The sequence below is a fragment of the Enhydra lutris genome, unplaced genomic scaffold (assembly GCF_002288905.1).
Source record: "Enhydra lutris kenyoni isolate GAN:26980312 unplaced genomic scaffold, ASM228890v2 scaffoldscaffold66, whole genome shotgun sequence".
NCBI lineage: Eukaryota > Metazoa > Chordata > Mammalia > Carnivora > Mustelidae > Enhydra > Enhydra lutris.
The window spans coordinates 1,886,208-1,900,654 of NW_019154150.1; the positions used below are offsets into that span (position 1 = coordinate 1,886,208).

At 47.2% G+C, this 14,447-nt stretch overlaps 1 protein-coding gene across 1 annotated transcript in view; it reads right to left on the reverse strand.

The window, feature by feature from the left end:
- Positions 1 to 14,447, reverse strand: part of LOC111159079 (eukaryotic elongation factor, selenocysteine-tRNA specific) — a 248,509-nt gene that overhangs the window by 156,805 nt on the left and 77,257 nt on the right. Inside the window, exon 2 of the mRNA XM_022521467.1 lies at positions 3,721 to 3,928. Coding sequence (XP_022377175.1) covers positions 3,721 to 3,928 — 208 coding nt within the window. The remainder of the gene's footprint in view (positions 1 to 3,720; positions 3,929 to 14,447) is intronic.

Consider the following 14,447-nt stretch of genomic DNA (forward strand, 5'->3'; position numbering starts at 1 on the left):
TGGGAGTGTAAATTGTGGCAGCTATTATGGAAAATAGTATGGAGGAACATCAAAAAATTAAAAATAGAACTGCCATATGATCCACTTCTGGGAATATATCCAAAGGAAATGAAAACACCAATCTGGAAAGATATCTGCACCCTCATGTTCATTGCAGCATTATTTACAATAGCCAAGACATAGAAACAACCTGAGTGTCTGTCGACAGATGAATGGATAAAGAAGTTGTGGTATCTGTAAATATAGACTGGAATATCATTCATCCGTAAAAAAAACAAGGACATCCCACCACTTGCTACAACACGGATGAACCTCAAAGGCACTATGTTAAGTGAAATAAGTCAGATAGAGAAAGACAAATAGTGTGCGATTTCAATTTATCTGAAGAATCTAAAAACACAAAAACAAAACCACAAAAAAGCAAAACCCAGAAAGAGAGCAGATTTGTGGTCACCAGAAGCAGAGGGTGGGGGGGCAGGGGAGAGGGAACTGGAGGTGGTGGTCAAAAGATACACACTTGCAGTTTTAAGATAAACCTGTCCCAGGTACAATGTGATGACTAGAGCTAACACTCCCACGTGATATACAGGAGATGTGCTAAGAGAGGAGGTTCTAGGAGTTCTTGTCACAGAAACATTTTTTTCCCTTTTTTTCCCCTTCTTTTCTTTTTATTGTATTTTTATGAGAAGATGGATGTTAGCTAAACCTACTGTGATAATCATTGCACAACATATGTAAATCAAACCATCATGGTGTCATGGCTTAAACATATATTCATGTATGTCAATTATTTCTCAATAAAACTGGGAAGGGGGACAGCAAAAAGGGGGTTGGGGAAACAAGATACCACTCCATACCCTATAGGATAACTATTTAAAAAAAGGAGGGGGGATGACAAGTGTTGGCAAGATGTGGAAAAATGGAAACCCTCACACACTGCTGGTGGGAATGTTTAATGGTGCAGCCACTGTGGAAAACAGTTTGGTGGCTCCTCAAAAAAGTTAAACACAGAACTACCGCATGACCCAGCAATTCCGCTCCTAGGTATAGACCCAAAGGAAGGGAAAAAGCAGGGACCTGAATAGCTATTTATACACCAATTTCAGACAGCATTATTCACAATAACCAAAAGGAAACAAGCCAAGCGTTTATCCATACACGAATAGACAAACCTTATTTTGTTTGTAGAATACTATTTGTATTCTTTGTAGAATACTACTAAGAAGGAGTGACATTCTGATACCGGCTACAAGGATGGGCCCTGAAAGCATTACGCTAAGGGAAATAAGCCAGATGCAGAAAGCCAAATACAGGATTCCACTTCTGTAAGGTACCTAGGATAAGCAAAGTCAAAGAAACAGAAAGCAGAATAAAGGCTGCTCGGGGTGGAGGGCGGAGAGGGGTAGGAGGAAAGGAGCAGTTCTTATTTAATGGGTACAGAGTTTATGCTGGGGATTCTGAAAAAGTTTTCGGCATAGACAGTGCTGATGGGCACACAGCTCTGTGAATGTATTTAACGCCAGTGAATCTGTATATTTGCAAATGGGTAAAATAATAAATATTATGTTATGCAGATTTTACTATATCTACGTAATGTGGAGAAAAAAGAGGGGTCAATATAAATACAAAGTGAAAAGATAGGAATGAAATAAACCCAAATGTCAGCAGCTATTCTGAGAAAAGACATCTTTGGGTGGCTTCCTCTTTCTTTTAATCATTTTTCTCTATTTTCCAACTTTCTTTCAATTGCTCTTTGGATGGGAAAAAAAATTGTGTTTTTAACAGGTTTCATGTTTTCAGGTTTTGATACGTACATAATTCATCAGTCTAGATTTTTTCTTTTTTAGGTAGAAAGTTTCTTTGCTTTTGGAGCAGCGTTTACAAAGGATTTACTTCGTAAGGGACCATAAGTAAAGGAAATGGTCATTTAAAATAATCTGGAGTTCTCTGCTGCATGTAGGTGAAAGCTAATGTTCTCTTACAACTCGGCTGGCCCCAAGGATCCTGAACCTGCTGGCTACAACCTGGCAGGGGGGCAAATCCTTTCTAGTAGGAGTTGTTCTCCCTGCCCTCTGGGCACTGAATAAGGACAGAAGAGGTTTCAGGGGGATAATTTCCCCTGGATGTGTGACTAAGTTCATAATTTGACCTTTAAGCAATAAATTAAAATAAGAATAGTAATTTAAAATGCAAGTCAGAATTTGCCTTAAATTTAACCAATCGAAACAGTTAATATTAATTCACCCTTAATAGTATCCCAATCCCTTCGCAGAAGGTCCCGTTTATACAGCAAATGATACTGACATTGTATTGGGTTTTTATGCAGGAGTCCAAAGGACCTGTTCTCCCCTTTCTGACAAGTAAATAAAACGGCAGGGAGATCAAATAACTCACTAAAAAGAAGATATAATTTTTTATCTTCCTTTTTACAGTCTCATATCCACTTCCGTTGGGAATAACAAAGTCTGAATTCTTATGCAACACTTATCTAAATGTGTCGATTTTATCGGATTGATGAATTTTGCTAACAAAAGGCAGCGCTAGGAAATCTTTTATGACATATTTGGCCCATTCACAGGCCTGGAGCTTTAATTTAACCAACTTGAGAATTCTGAGGGAGAGCTGCAGGTGTTAGATCTGAAAAAAAAATCATAAATGGGAAGGCATATCAATCTTTATGACGGGGAAACAAAAACACTCTCTACTTGCTTGCCCTCCACAGGCAGGAGAAGGAGAGGTGGAAGGAGCAGGATATTGTCTCGGGCTGCATAGCAAAGAGGAAGCTTTGCTGTCTCCCAGTGACCGCTATTTAGTATTGATCAAAAGGCGCTGGCCCGCAGAGGAAGAGAGGAATTGATAAAACAATGAGGTTTGCCAACACTCTGTGCTCAACAAGGACATTTTCTCATTTTCTTGACCACATCAGAGTAAGTCACTCCTGCGGCCGCCACCATACTGCCTCTCCCTGTCTGTTCTCCGCTCCCCCGGATCCTTGTCACCACGCCATCCTTCCGCCTGCTGCCAGCCATCTCTGGATGGGAGAAACTTTCAGCCACTTCCTTGCACAAACTCTTTAAGGACTCCCTACCTTCTACAACACAAAATCCTAAAGCCATTGCCATGAAATACTACGAAGGTCCTTTGTGATTTGCCTTTCCCAGTTTCCAATGGCCCCCTTTTGATAACCCAGCTGTAGCTAAGCAGATGGTGAGGGGATCCGTTTCCTGGCCTCTCTGACACCAAGGCATGGGTGACATAAGCAGAGAGGACTGAGTCCTCCCTCACCCACAGAATCTGTGGAAAGGGTGTGTGCCTATTCTAGGTCCGGGAATTCCTGACACTCTGGACCCTCCGGCAAACGTGAACACGGTAGTGCCTGAGCCTGGCTACAGCCTGGCTACGCCACCCCACACTGGAAAGGCAGAAAGATGCAAGGAGCCTGCCTGGGTTTCTGAATGCTGTGCAGAGAAGAACCCCCGCAACAGGTCACGTTAGGAAATTACCTAGAAAATCAACTTCTAAATTTCCTTATGCTTCTGTATTTTTCGGTCTCTTGCAACAGCATCTTCGCCTTTGCCCTTGATGAGAGTAAGTGCCAGGCAAGATCCCACTCACTAGGACCCACAGCTGACACCTGTGTGCCCAATCTGTGTTAATGAGATGAAGTGTGCCCCAGAGCCAGCTTATACAAGCGGACGCTCCATCCAGTAACAAACCTACTTGGTGTTCTCCAGGGTCTTCTGCATTTTCTTGGTCATTTTATCAATCACTGCCTGTCTCTTCCCATCAGCTAAGAGGTCTGTTTTGTTCAGCACCACGATCAGCTTCTGGCAGGCAATCTGCCCAATCACAAGGCACTCTGCTGACTGGGTCTGCATCCCTTTGGTCACATCGATGACCAGCATCATCAGATCAATGATCTGGGCCCCTGCAAGGAGAAAGAGAAGACAAGGTTAGAAAGGGAAATGGGGGAGAGGACTCTCCAGAAAGTGGCCTGATGTTTGAGGTTAAGCAAAATCAGCCAAATTAAAGTATTAAGACAAAAGTGGGTGGGGTGGGAAAGGAACGACCACCACATAGCTCCCAGCCCCGGCTGCAGGGGAGGGACTCTGACCACCCGATTTCACAGAGTCCTCATGACAAACCACCATGAGGGATGGGCGTCTCACCTCATCTGGAGAGGAGGAAACTGAGGTCCATGAGACACAGACAGCTCACCCAGAGCCCCACAGCCAACATGCAGCAGGGCTAGGGAATCCCCAAACCCACCCATTTTACTGCCTCAATCTTCTCATTTTCATTCCATCCTACCAAGGAAAAAATGTCCACGCAGGAAAAATCTCAGTTGTACACTTGGCAAATGCCTAGAAATCTGCCTTGCCAAGACAGCAGATAGAAAGACTAGAAAACTCACGGGGAGGCATGGGGTTTGTCTCCTCTGTGGCTCCTGGGTCTTCCCCACACGGGAGTTGGGTTTAGTTGTGATCCTCCCACCCATGGCTCCGTTATAGATACTCACTTCTTTTGTCCTTTCTGTTCTGGGTGGGAAGCTCCTGCTCTTTCAGGGAGGGTAGGGGCAAGCCAAGGTTCAGCTACCTCAACAGTGAATACCATGTATGTGAGCGCGTGTGTGTATGTGTGTGTGTGTGTTTGTCTATACATATATGTGTGCATGCATGTGTGTGTGTGTGTGTGTAGTGTGTGTGCATTCTACCTGACGTATGCATGCCTGGTTGTGAGCATCCCCTAAATACACAGCCACACCTAAGCTGAACAACAGCAGAGGGACAAATTCCAGAGGAGTCCATGAAGGGAAACTGCCCTGACCCACGCTGGGGAGACTAATGAAGGGGATGTGTCCTTTTAAATAGGATGTGAAGTCGTTTTACCAAAAAAAAAAAGTGCTATTTTGGGTACACAGGAATATGCAGATATTTCCCCCTTCGCCCCAGAAGGGATTTTCAGGACCCAATTATCATCATGGTGATACCGAGGAAGCCTGCTCTATGGGTGACCCATGACCCAAGCTTACCCCTGGGAAAGGAGGGAAGGTGAGGAGAGGCAGTCTTTCCTGTTGGCACATTTACCGTGTGCACTCGTCAACCACCGAGTCTCCACAACCAGTGTTTCAGATGCAGGTGGGACTCAGAATCCCAGGGCGCCTTGCTCTAGACCAACGGGGACCAAAGGCCACCAGACACTAGGGAGCCTAGCTCCGCTACTAAAGCACTCTTTCCTGGTCACCTCTGACCTGTACTGTTCCTCCAGCATCTCCCAGAAGAAAGAATAGGTGTCTCGGCTCTAGGCAAGCCTCAGAGTGTCCCAGCTATCCTTCCCACCCCTTGCTCTGCCCTCACCAGCCCCTTCTCTACCTCATCCTGTCCCAGGGACAGAGCGGAGCTGTGGTCAAAGGGGCCTGGCGGGGCAGGCCAGTGCTCACAGAAGCCAGCACTGGCATCTCCCTTATCCTACCAGGCAGTAGGGCCTAGACCTTGCTACAGCCACGAGGGGGGACAGGGAGATATACTGGTTCCATTACCTACACCTTTTCAACCACTGAGGCCTAAAAACCTCACCTGATAAGACCCCCATTCATATCTACCAAATCTCTGGGCTCCATCTCTATTGTGGCCCCAAACCCCATAATGCACACATCAGGCCTGCATCAACCGCCCCCTAATGGGAAAAACTTGTCCTTCCCCTGGGACTTGTCCCTGTGAAATCCAAACAGCCTCCCAGAAGGAACTTTCTACAACTATATGGCTGATTCATAACACTGAGCCAGGTTCAGTCAGTACCACCTCTACGAAAGTCAATTCGGAAAGAGCCATCAGAATTCACATGGTCTTTGACCGAGCCAACACCACATACATGTTCGTGCTTGTTGTAGGTACAGCTGGGAAACAGGCAAATGTCCATCAGCAGGGGACGTGTAAAAAAAAAAATACTGTTACCTCCATGCAGTAGAATACTATCTGGCCATGAAAAGGAATGGAGAAGCTCTTTATTTACTACTACAGAACAGTCTCAAAGGGGAAGTGAGTGACAAGAACAAACAGCGGAACAATGTCATCTGTGTCAAAAGGTGGGGAAAGGTGTGTATGTGTGCTGTGAGTGATTGCTTCCATAAGCATAAAACATGTCTGAAGGAATGCAAAAGAAACAACTAACTTTTGGTTGTCTGTTGGGAGAAGAGCTAGGTGACAGAGATGGCATGGAGTTAGAAGGAGACCTGACTTCATGTTCTTCTGCACCTTTTTTTTTTTCATGTTCGTCATTTATTTTTTTAATAATTTTTTATTTTTTTATCAACATACAATGTATTATTAGCCCCAGGGGTACAGGTCTGTGAATCGCCAGATTAACACACTTCACAGCACTCACCATAGCACATACCTTCCCCCATGTCCATAACCCAACCACCCCCTCCCTACCCCCCTCCCCACCGCAACCCTCAGTTTGTTTTGTGAGATTAAGAGTCTCTTCTGGTTTAGACATGAACAGACATTTCTGCCAAGAAGACATCCAGATGGCCAACAGACACAAGAAAAAGTGCTCCATATCACTCGGCATCAGGGAAATACAAATCAAAACCACAATGAGATATCACCTCACACCAGTCAGAATGGCTAAAATTAACAAGTCAGGAAATGACAGATGCTGGCGAGGATGTGGAGAAAGGGGAACCCTCCTACACTGTTGGTGGGAATGCAAGCTGGTGCAACCACTCTGGAAAACAGCATGGAGGTTCCTCAAAATGTTGAAAATAGAACTACCCTATGACCCAGCAATTGCACTGCTGGGTATTTACCCTAAAGATACAAATGTAGTGATCCGAAGGGGCACGTGCACCCGAATGTTTATAGCAGCAATGTCTACAATAGACAAACTATGGAAAGAACCTAGATGTCCATCAACAGACGAATGGATAAAGAAGAGGTGGTATACATACACAATGGAATACTATGCAGCCATCAAAAGAAATGAAATCTTGCCATTTGCGACAACGTGGAACTAGAGGGTATCATGCTTAGCGAAATAAGTCAATCGGAGAAAGACAACTATCATATGATCTCCCTGATATGAGGGAGAGGAGATGCAACATGGGGGGGTTAAGGGGGTAGGAAAAGAGTAAATGAAGCAAGATGGGATTGGGAGGGAGACAAACCATAAGTGACTCTTAATCTCACAAAACAAACTGAGGGTTGATGGGGGGGAGGGTGGTTGGGAGAAGGGGGATGGGGTTATGGGCATTGGGGAGGGTATGTGCTATGGTGAGTGCTGTGAAGTGCGTAAACCTGGTGATTCACACACCTGTACCCCTGGGGATAAAAATATATTATATGTTTATTAAAAAAAAAAAAAAGAGTCTCTTCTGGTTTGTCTCCCTCCCGATCTCATCTTGTTTTATTTTTTCCTTCCGTACCCCAAAATCCCCACTTTGCCTCTCCACTTCCTCATATCAGGGAGAGCATATGATAATTATCTTTCTCTGACTGACTTACTTCGCTCAGCATAATACCCTCTAGTTCCATCCACAGTCGTTGCAAATGGCAAGATTTCATTTCTTTTGATGGCTGCATAGTATTCCATTGTATATATACACACCACATCTTCTTTATCCATTCATCTGTTGATGGACATGTAGGTTCTTTCCATAGTTTGGCTATTGTGGACATTGCTGCTATAAACATTCGGGTGCATGTGCCCCTTCGGATCACTACATTTGTATCTTTAGGATAAATACCCAGTAGTGTGATTGCTGAGTCACAGGGTTGCTCTATTTTCAACTTTTTGAGGAACCTCCATGCTGTTTTCCAGAGTGGTTGCAGCAGCTTGCATTCCCACCAACAGTGTAGGAGGGCTCCCCTTTCTCCGCATCCTCGCCAGCATCTGTCATTTTCTGACTTGTTAATTTTGGCCATTCTGACTGGCGTGAGGTGGGTATCTCATTGTGGTTTTCATTTGTACTTCCCTGATGTTGAGTGATATGGAGCACTTTTTCATGTTGTTCTGCACCTTTTTTTGAAGATCTTTTTATTTGAGAGCAAGAGTGTGCATGCACATGAGCGGGGGGAGGGGCAGAAGGACAGAGAGAGAATCTCAAGCAGACTCCCCAAAGAGCATAGAGCCTGACTCAGGATTCGATCTCACAACCCTGAGATCATGACCTGAGTTGATATCCAGAACCAGACGCTTAAATGACGGAGCCACCTAGGTACCCTCTTCCATACCTTTAATTTTTTTTTTAAGTTTATTATTTATTTAAAAGAGAAAGAGACAGCAAGAGAGGGAACACAAGCAGGGAGGAGGGGTAGAGGGAGAAGCAGGCTTCCCACTGAGCGGGAAGCCCAATGGGGGACCTCAATCCCAGGACCCTGAGATCGTGACCTGAGCCAAAGTCAGACACCCACCCGACTAAGCCACCCAGAAGCCCCATATACCTTTAAATTTTAAATAGAGGCATGTACAATCCACTCAGAAATAAACAAAATTATGTAAGTACACAACTAAAGAAAGAAATAAAACACTGATCTGTGCTTTTCCCCTGCTAAGAGCCCTCGCTGTCCTCTTACTGAAAGAGAACGCATGGTGTGACTTTGGGCCCCCCTTCTAACTCGCAGTCCAGGTACACTCTCCCTGCACTGAGCACCATGGTGCACCTCACAGAGGCCTTCCTGGTGCTCCCTGCCCTGCCCCAGGGGCATATGCATACACATGTGAATACACAGAGAGAGAGAGAGAGAGAGAGAGGGCAAGCGAGCCTAGCCCACCCCAGAAGATGTGACCTTTCCTCCCGTCCTCCCACCACAAGCAAATCTGTCACCAGTCACAAGGATGTGTGGCCAGGTATTGAGGGAGGGTGGGACAAAGCATGCAGGTGAGTGGGAGAAGGAAAGCCCTGGGTTCCCAGCCTGTGAGCCATTCTCTGGGAAGATGGGAGAGCCACCTTCACACAAAACAGTCGCAGCACCCGACCAGCTGACCCCCCAACTCTAGTGGGCAAAGCGGTGCCTACAAAGCCAAGGCTACTCTATCCCATGGATGACATAAGGACTTTTCAAGAATAATTCCAACTGCCTGGTCTCCCTCTAGAACCTAAACATCATTCCCTACCTAACGCAGACTACCACCGACCCCACTATACAGACGAGTTCGGTGACTGCCCTTGGTCCCTTGGCAAGTAGGTGCTAGAGGAGCAATTTGAACACTGACACCTGTTCCCACCTATGTGCCACATGGCCTCTCCTTCCGCATGGGGACCCAGCCCCTCTCCAGCCTCTTCTCCCACAGTCCTCACCTACTCCCTGCTTTATACTAAGCATCAAGGCACACCCCACGATTATTCTCACCCTTCCCTGCCATGCTTTTGCTCCTGCTCCCCTACTCAGACTTCACCTGCCCCCGGCCCTTCCTCCCTGCTGACACCAATGCTCAGAGCTTACAGACCGCAGCCTGGGCTGTCGGTCTGGATTTGCAGCACCCAGCACAAGACCCAGCTCAGGCACAGCCTGGGCAATCTTTATTGGGCTGAACTGATCGAATGATAGCTCCCCGCCATGTCCCGACTCTGTTCTTTCTCGGAGATTCAGTTCCCTGTTGGTATATAACACTATCCAGGAATGCCTTTGTCTGGACCCAGTGGCTGGAAAGGGAAGGACACATGAATTCCAGGCATTTAGCCAAGCTCACTGATGATGCCTGTTGGGCTCCTGGGGACAGAAATGAAACTGGCCTGACAGACCCAGGAAGACAAGTGTAGCCAGGCCCCAAACACTCAGGCTGGTCAGGATTTCCTCTGTGGCCTTACTCCAGCATCTACAAGCCGCCTTTGTTGCGAGAGGCACACAGCTCTGCTCCAAAAGGCCAGGCTCTCCAGCAGACCTGTCGCAGCGCAGCCAACATCAGGCACTTCTAAGGAGACCAGAGGTCACGGCGACTTGACAGGCCCCACTGAGAACCAGGGGTCAGCAGCAGGCAACTCTGCCCACTGCCCAGCAGCAGCTCTCAGTCACTCCCGCTTCTTCATCAAACTTTTGATCAGACGACAGGAAGTGACATAACTGGCCCGTCTTGTCTTTTTCAAAATCCCCAGTATTGCCACAAAATGAATCAAACAGTGTCGTTCCCAATTCCCACGAACCCGGAGTAGGAAACCATTCTGAGAGGAGAGGGGCACAACGAGCGAGTGGGAGGGAAACACAAGTCAGGAACTTGCAGCTTACAAATGACCCTCTATATTTTTCTGACTATCAGGCCTTTTCATCTAGTTGTTCTGACTATAGATCCCTTTAAAGGTTTGCAGAATAATTATAACAGGGTTAAAGTTTCTCAGTACTTTAAAAAGTTGTAATTTCCAATTCTGTAGATTATACATCTTAATCATTTCAAAAATAAAAAATAAAGAAAAACTTACAAAGGTCAGCATTTAACAAAGTGTAAGTTATCTGTGAAATGTAATTTTCCTTCTAAGACTCCAGAAAAAAAATGTGTGTTCAGAGAAAAATGTTTCGGCTAGAGAAACAGAACATAAAACTAGAAACATTTTAGCAAGCTCAAAATCACATCTTTAACCATAAAATTTGATTTTTTTTCATCAAAAGCTATGAACACCCCAAAAAGGAGAAAATAATATTAAACCTAAAATGAAGAGAAATGTATTTTTAACTGGTGACTTACTAAATGTTCAATAAACAACGTAAGTATATTGTCATCAACAATATACAACTCGAGTGGCCATGTCTATCTTATTATTATGACCCACGTGCCGAATGCATCAGAACTCCATGTGCCTCAGTGTCCTCACGAGTTTTGTGAGCGTGAGGACGGGAACGAGCCCAGTCAGTGGGCTGCAGTGAAGACTAAAGGACACGTCACGTGGGGAGGGCTCAGAACAGCACCTAGGCCATAGGAAATCTTCAATAACGTGAACAGCTGATTGTTTTTCCTTCTACAACTCCACTGTGGAATGCACATGGTAGTTTACAGATTTGCTTCTCTTCACTGCACCTCAACTTTGCCATGTGGTTATCACAGATGAGAAAACAAAGGCCCAGAGAGGTGAAGTGACCAAGTCAAGGTCAGGAGCAAGGACTCAGAGCAATGTGAACTTGGCCCACCGACTTCTTTCTACCAGAGCATCCTGTGGCCCTGAGCGATCCCGTGTCCACGCTCTGTACGTGGTTGGGGACACACGTGCATGCCCCTTGGGTGTAGGAGAACAGCAGAGCAGGGGTCTGAAGTGCCCCTCGGGGCCCAGGGCTGGAGGAGGAGCTGCAGCTCTACAATCCAAAGGTGCTGTCATTATTGCTATTGTTTGAATTTATTTATTCAACGTATTACTCGTTTCTCCATTTTATGGGCAAGAAGACTGAGGCTCAGACAGGTTAAATAACTTGCCCCAAGCTGTCCAGCTATGATGAAAACCCACGACTGGATTGACACCAATACAGGCTCACCTGCCCTGGCCCTGAGGCTCTGCCAGGAGGGGTCAAGACTTCCAACACATGGCGGCCACTTGGCCCCCTTATGGAGAGTCCACTCAGGTGTGTGTCCCTTTTGTGCATCTCAGTTTTCCTCCCTTTGCATACTGTCCCCAAAGTACAGTGACCTGGATTCCCCCCTCTCAGATTCCTACTGGCACAATAGAGTGTACATCAGTATACTGGGGATGTCTGTCCTGCCCTCCTCAGCACAGAATCAGAGGGTCTGGAAGTGGAGGGAGCTTAGCAAAGAAGGTCAGTGTCCAGGTGGGGAGCCAAGGGCCACATGTGGGAGGAAGAGGTGAGAACAGGACTTGGAGGCACCCAACTAGGCATTCAAACCACAGCCCCACTGGGTGGCCTCCGCTTCCTCATCCGTAAATCAGAATCTAAACAAAGATGCCCACTGCAAGAGGCTGGCAGGGAACTCAAAGGGGTAAGGCCAGCAGAGTCCTCACAAAGCGAAGCTGCATTTAGGGCTGTCAGTGCTGAGCCAAGCTCTCAGCCCAGCCTCACATTCAGAGTCACACTGCTCCCACCTGTCCAGGAGCCCCCCACTCCCCGGCAAAGACATGTGGACAAAGGAGTGAGGTTACCGACCGATGTGGGGTATGGAGAAGGAAGAGCCTGCCGAGTGGTCAGGTGTGGGGCCCCCCTGGCCTCCATGGGCCTAGGCGGCATGTCTGACTTGCACACACTGTCTGCCAACCCCTCTCCTCGCCCTCCCTACCTCTCTCCAGGACCTGCCTCCCTCACTGGAGTCACACATTGGCAATGTCCCATGCCACTACACAATTGCCATGGTCACTCCGCCCACTGTAGGTCGTGCCAGGTGTCCAACAGACTGGAGACGCTGGCCAGGCCCAGCCCCTCCTGTGCGGGACCACAAAGCCCAAGGAGGTCCCAGTCACAGGAGGAGGCTCCAATGCCCGTGACCCTTGTTCCTCCCAGATGATCGTTTTCATGAACATCTTCAGACAAAGGGAAGTTTCTTAACACTATTTACCCTCTCTGAGCTCTAGTTCCTCATCTGTAAAACAGGGACCATAAGTCCACTTTCATTCCTATGGACCTGGTGGAAGTCGGAGGTCGGAGGCAGCCCAAAGGGATGGCATACTTGCAAGTGGGACACGTGAGCAAAATAATCCTTAGTGGGGGGTGCTGCCCTTTAGTGGGAGGAAAGCAGCAGTGGCCTGGAAGCCCACCTGCAGTGCCCTGGCAGGCACGGGAGAGATGCAGGGCAGGGAGGCAGGGAGTCTGAGCGGCCAGCCCCCAAGCGCAGGCACCACTTCCCCCCCTGCCAGCTTCGCAGCCTCAGGCAGACAGACCTCCTGACCTCTCTGAGTCTGGGATTCCTCCCCTGTAGCCTGCCAACCCAGAGACTAACATCTTAAGAGGCAAGGGCCTGCAAAGCACATGGCACATACTAAGTGCTCAGTAAACACAAGCTGCTATCATATCATTACTTGTATCATGATTCCTGGCACCATAAAAGCTCCAAAGGGACCATCTCCTTCCTGCAAAGGCCCCGTGCCCTTTAAAGGCTGAGAAGAACAGAGAATATTAACAGCAGCATGGAACAAACACTACCAATACCTGCCCCAATCCAGCAGTCTCACAGGGGCACTGGTGAGTGCCAGCCAATAGCTGCAAGCCCTGTGCCCCACAGTGGGCAGAAAGTCCTTATTGTTCTAACCCAGCCTGCAAAGGTAGGGTCCTCCACGAACATCCTGCCAAATTCCACCAGACCAGCAAGGAGACACCCAAGCAGTAGAACCTGAGCAGGCAGGACTGGACATCTTCAATAAGTCATCAAGGTCCCACAGCACATTAACAACCCTCCCTGTCCCCAAACTCCCTACTGCCTCATACCCTGGCATTTATGCCACCTGCAAGCTCCTAACAGGCACACGGGCTCACAAGCCCCACTTGATGTGTATTTGCTCTGCCCTAACCAAAGCCCACAAGGAGGAGACTCTCCCATTTTAATACAGAGAAACCTGAGGTCTCATCACATCACAGTAAACAGGAGAGGCAGGGCTAGAACCCAGGGCTAACTTAAAAATGTCTTCCTTTTCTACTGCCAGCTGCCTCTTGGCCATTGCTGCATCTCCTGGGAACTCTCCAGCATCATGAAGAGCAAGCGGGAAAGGCCCTAAGGATGGGAGGAGGAAGGAGAGCTAAAAAGGTGTAAAGGCAAGCCGCCAGCATCCTCGCGGACGCATCCCAAACCAGAGGCATGGTCCTCCAGGAGGCAGCGAAAGGAGGCATTCATCAGCACCTAAAGAAGCCCGGGAGGAGAACAATGGGAGCAATGTTAGCAGTGGAAGAACAGGGGAAACAACAAAGAGAGCCCATGTAAGAGACCAAGGAAACAAATACACAGCTGCGGACAAGACAGCAGACAAATAGAGGTGCTGGGCCCCCGCCAAAAGGAGGAAAAGCCAAAAAACAATAAACGCTGGCGACTGGTGGCAAAAGCCCCACAGAGCTGAGGGAGGGCAATGGTGCGGATAGACTCACGGGCTATCCCGTGAGATCGAGATCAGGGTGAGTAGCCTTCCTTCTCTGGGCCTCCCTGTTCACATGGGCCAACCGGGGGGGGGGGGGGGGGGGGAGAAGTACTCACCTGGGACACGGGGACAGCAGGCAGTCATCTAGAGAAAACTAAAGTTGAGGATCTACCTCACACATCACACCAAAATAAATTTCCAAGGACCAAAGCTTTAAAAATAAAAATATAAAACCATAAAAGTCCTGGAAGAAAACATGTGAAAAAAATTTTTATGATCTTAAAACAAAACAAAACCTATTTAGGAAAGACACAAAACCCAGAAAGATAGAAAAGAAACAAAACAAAACAAAAATGAAAGACTGACAAATTCAACAACATAAAAATCAAACATTTCTGCATAGACAAAAGTATGATAAAGGCCAACAGGACTAGGGACACACTAGTCACTA